The sequence below is a fragment of the Anneissia japonica genome, unplaced genomic scaffold, assembly GCF_011630105.1.
Source record: "Anneissia japonica isolate Jap-2015-1 unplaced genomic scaffold, ASM1163010v1 scaffold287622_len18786_cov157, whole genome shotgun sequence".
Taxonomy (NCBI): domain Eukaryota; kingdom Metazoa; phylum Echinodermata; class Crinoidea; order Comatulida; family Comatulidae; genus Anneissia; species Anneissia japonica.
The window spans coordinates 1,676-5,767 of NW_022700887.1; the positions used below are offsets into that span (position 1 = coordinate 1,676).

Genomic DNA, 4,092 nt, shown 5'->3' on the forward strand with positions numbered 1-4,092 from the left:
CGACCCGAATTTAATAAATATTTACCTCAACCTACCCTGAATTCATTGTTTATGCTTCCAGTATCGGACACTGAAATTATAGACATTGTTAATGGCTTTAAAACTAATAAAGCACAGGGACTCGACGAATTTAGCCCAAAAGTTATAAAACAATCAATTTATTTTTTAGTTAAACCTCTTTGCCATATATTTAATTTATCTTTAAAAAATGGGGCTTTCCCAGATCAATTGAAATTAGCGAGAGTCTCCCCTATTTTCAAAATGGGTAGGAAGGATTCATTGTCCAATTACCGACCAATATCTGTTCTTTCTGCATTCTCCAAAATATTAGAACGTATTATTTACAATAGAACGTATGCTTTTATTAAAAAAAACGGTATTCTTTTTGATAAGCAATTTGGGTTTCGTAAAAACTTTGACACATCTATGGCATTAATTGACTTGTCCAACGAAATCGTTGATGCTTTTGAAAACAATATGTTTGCAATAGGTTTATTTATTGATTTATCAAAAGCGTTCGATACTATTAACCATTCAATCCTACTCTCCAAACTGTATCACTATGGTATCCGTGGAGTTCCTCACGATCTTTTTAGGAGTTATTTGACTAACCGCTACCAATGCACAACGTATGGTGCTCACAATCTGATTACTTGCCTATTAGTTGCGGTGTCCCTCAGGGCTCTCTCTTGGGCCCCCTTTTGTTTCTCTTATATATAAATGATATTTATAATTCTTCAGCATTATTATCCTTCTTTTTATATGCGGATGATACGACTATATTTTGTAGAAATAAAAGTTTAGAATCATTATTTCGTATAGTGAATGCAAGCTTGGGAGAATTATCCGAATGGTTTCTGGCAAATTGTCTCACTATAAATTTAAAGAAGTGCAACTATGTATTGTTTAGGAGTACCCAAAAGCCAATTAAACTAGGTCAGCTGCAGATCAAACTCAATGATTATGTTTTTCCTTTGGTTGATCACTCTAAATTCCTTGGAGTATCCATTGATAGTCGTCTATCATGGAAACCCCACATATTCGAAATTGAAAACAAAATTGAAAATTGCAAAAAATATTGGTATAATATATAGATTGGCATCATTTCTTCCCAATAATATCCTCCGTACTCTCTATTGTTCCCTTGTTCTTCCATACTTGTCATACTGCAATATTGTATGGTGTAAAACATTTCCATCTAATCTAAATAAACTTCAAACACTCCAAAACAAAATCATACGAATAATCTCTAGCGTCCCACTAAGAACTAGTACTGATCCCTTATTTCATTCTTTAAAACTATTAAAACTTAAAGATCTTAATACACTTCAACAGTGTTCTTTTGTACATAAAAGCTTTTAAACTCCATTCTTCCATCTCATTTACGTTCTATATTTGCACCCAATAACGAATTACACGACTATAGTACCAGAATCTCAAATAAACTCCACATTCCCAAACACAAAAAAACTTCATTTCAACATAATATTAGATATACTGGACCTAAAATATGGAATTCGCTCCCTCTAAACATTTCTGATGCACCATCCAAAAAAATCTTCATTTCTAAAGTGAAAAATTATTTAATCAATAATAATATTGATTAAATAATTTTCCATATGTTGATTGATATTTTACTATTTAACAGTAGCTTTAGTTTTTTTTTCCTTATAATTCCTATTATGTATGTTTTTCATAACAATTTTTCATTTATATTTTGAAATGCTCTATTATCATTATTATTATTATCCTTTTAAATGTTTGTCTTTTTTTCTCGTTAATGTGTTGTTAATTGTCTTGGGCACATCCATCACAAGCTCTGCTTTTCGGAATTGTGCCCCCTTCAATACTTATGTTATTTATTTGTTACATTTCAATGAATATTGTAATTTACGTTTTGAAGGAAATAAATGTTAATTTTTGATTGATTGATTTGATTGAATTTGAATTTTTGTGTTATTTTTATATGACTGAATGACTTTTTTGAATTTTTAATTAGAATTTTTATGTATTTTATAGAATTTTATAGTACATTTTTGTAAATTCAATTGTATTTTTAATACGTGATTGCAGTAAAGAGAAATGTAGCTGCGGGCCAAACAAACTTAACAACTGACCCGGCCACAAAAGTCCCAGGGAACAAGCGTATGTCTCGTAAACACACGAGTTTTATTTAGGGCCTACGTCTATGCTGTCCTTTTGGACCATAGCGACAATATTCAAGAAACGGGCAGTTTATAAAGGAGTATTACTTACCATTTGTTGATCTTAAACATTGAATTTAATTAATAGCTGAATACTTTATTAACCAAAAGTTCAGACGACAGCCTACATTCGATCGCCTCATGAATTAGCATTAGCACTTACGCACATTTTCCGCGGGATTGAATATCCCAATAATTGATTATAGCTCATACGCTGTCTTGGAAACGCTTATGATCAATAATCAGATTGTTTTCGTAAAATGAACAATTTTACTTACCTTTTTGCGATCGATAACTGTAGTTGTCACGTTAATTATTTCCTTAAACAAAGATTTAGAATAAGTTAGATTATGAATTTTAAGGACTTTTTATTACATTACCTCTGTACAAATAGTGGAAATACATGTGGGTTATTTTTACCCATATGGCGCTTTAAAATATACCTTGTTATCATTGCTTTGTTAACTGCTGTGAAGTTAATATTGTAATATTAGTTGATATTAGCAATTTATAAATCACTCATTTTAATATTTAAATGATGTGTAATCTGCATATATGTACAAACGTTAGGTTAATTCATTTTTATTTTATATATTCTTTCTTTTTATATTATACTTTAAATACATAGTTGTGTTCATGCTGAAGGAGTATGTTTCTGTAAAGATGTAAAAAGTTCCACATCTACTGTTTTGTTATTTTCCAAGTACCACTGTCAAATACACACCTCTGTCATAACCTTTGGCTCCCTATTCCCTACATCCTCAGACGCTGATGACATTGATAGCAACATTACTTCTAAATCGTCGATTTCGTTGTCAGTAAGATCGCGGCCTTTTCCTCTGTCAACGGCAATGGCTGATACTTGTAAAATGTCCACATCGTCTGTTCCGTTGAATAACTATTGAATTTAAATGCGTTTGTTTAGGAAAGACTATCATTAAAATTAGTTTATTGTTATTGGTAGAATTAACTCAGGGGTCGCTCCCGACAGATAGACCACGCCCACATATGTCCTACCAGCAGTGAGGCAAATATACCGAAAATGTCACATCTAGATGTCCAAAAAGGGCACTCTTAGACTTGCTGAGAAAATATTTTAATTAACTGTTCCCCAACAGATTTTAACATGACCCCGCGACAACTGGGCCGGGCGTCCTGACGGGGGCCCAGCTTTCCCACCTGCTGGCGCAACCTTTGGTTATATACTTTCAAATGAACAATGCAATACTTTAATTAAATTCTTACGAGGTTTGATCCTAATTTACAAAAAAAAATATCAATATCAATTGAAAAATTTACAATTGTCTTTAGATCTGTAAAGGCAACTCGTATCTTGACTGTAAATGTGTGTATCATCGTGTTTCCTGTTTCGTCAGTAGCTGTATACGTTACCATAGTAACGCCGACTTGGAACGTATCCCCAGGTTGATGAGTTGATTCAAGGAGGGGTAATACTCCCGAATTGTCGGCCGGATATGGTGGGTCCCAATCAACTGTTACGTTTGAATGAATTGAGTCGAGGAATACTTGAACATCATCGGTGAAATTGGTAAAATACGGTAAATCAACATCTGTATTAAAATAATAGGTATTGTTAATGGATGCTGTTATTTATTAATATCGTAAACACACATAGGCCAACACAATCGGCAAAAACGCAGTAACAGGGCAATTGTCATACCGCTAGAGTGGCTACAAAATTACTAATTGCGTACCTATTATCCTATGATTTATTCTAATACAATTTTTAGTTTGATCTTTTCTGTATTTCTCATTCATACGTGTAAACGTTAAAGGGGGACAGAGGCATGTCCGAAATATTGGTCTTGAATAAATGTATGTCTCTATTATTTTAACGTATGCAATCGTTTCATTTTCGTTTTGCGCA

The 4,092-nt window shown here is 32.7% G+C and overlaps 1 protein-coding gene across 1 annotated transcript in view; it reads right to left on the bottom strand.

The window, feature by feature from the left end:
• The window catches only part of LOC117103455 (hyalin-like), a gene marked incomplete at its 3' end in the record, with an annotated part of 8,598 nt that overhangs the window by 1,586 nt on the left and 2,920 nt on the right, over positions 1–4,092 (bottom strand). Inside the window, exons 6-9 of the mRNA XM_033244014.1 lie at positions 3,909–3,927; positions 3,504–3,775; positions 2,929–3,102; positions 2,483–2,524 (exon numbers count right to left, since the gene is read on the bottom strand). Of these exons, the coding sequence (XP_033099905.1) occupies positions 2,483–2,524; positions 2,929–3,102; positions 3,504–3,775; positions 3,909–3,927 (507 nt within the window). The remainder of the gene's footprint in view (positions 1–2,482; positions 2,525–2,928; positions 3,103–3,503; positions 3,776–3,908; positions 3,928–4,092) is intronic.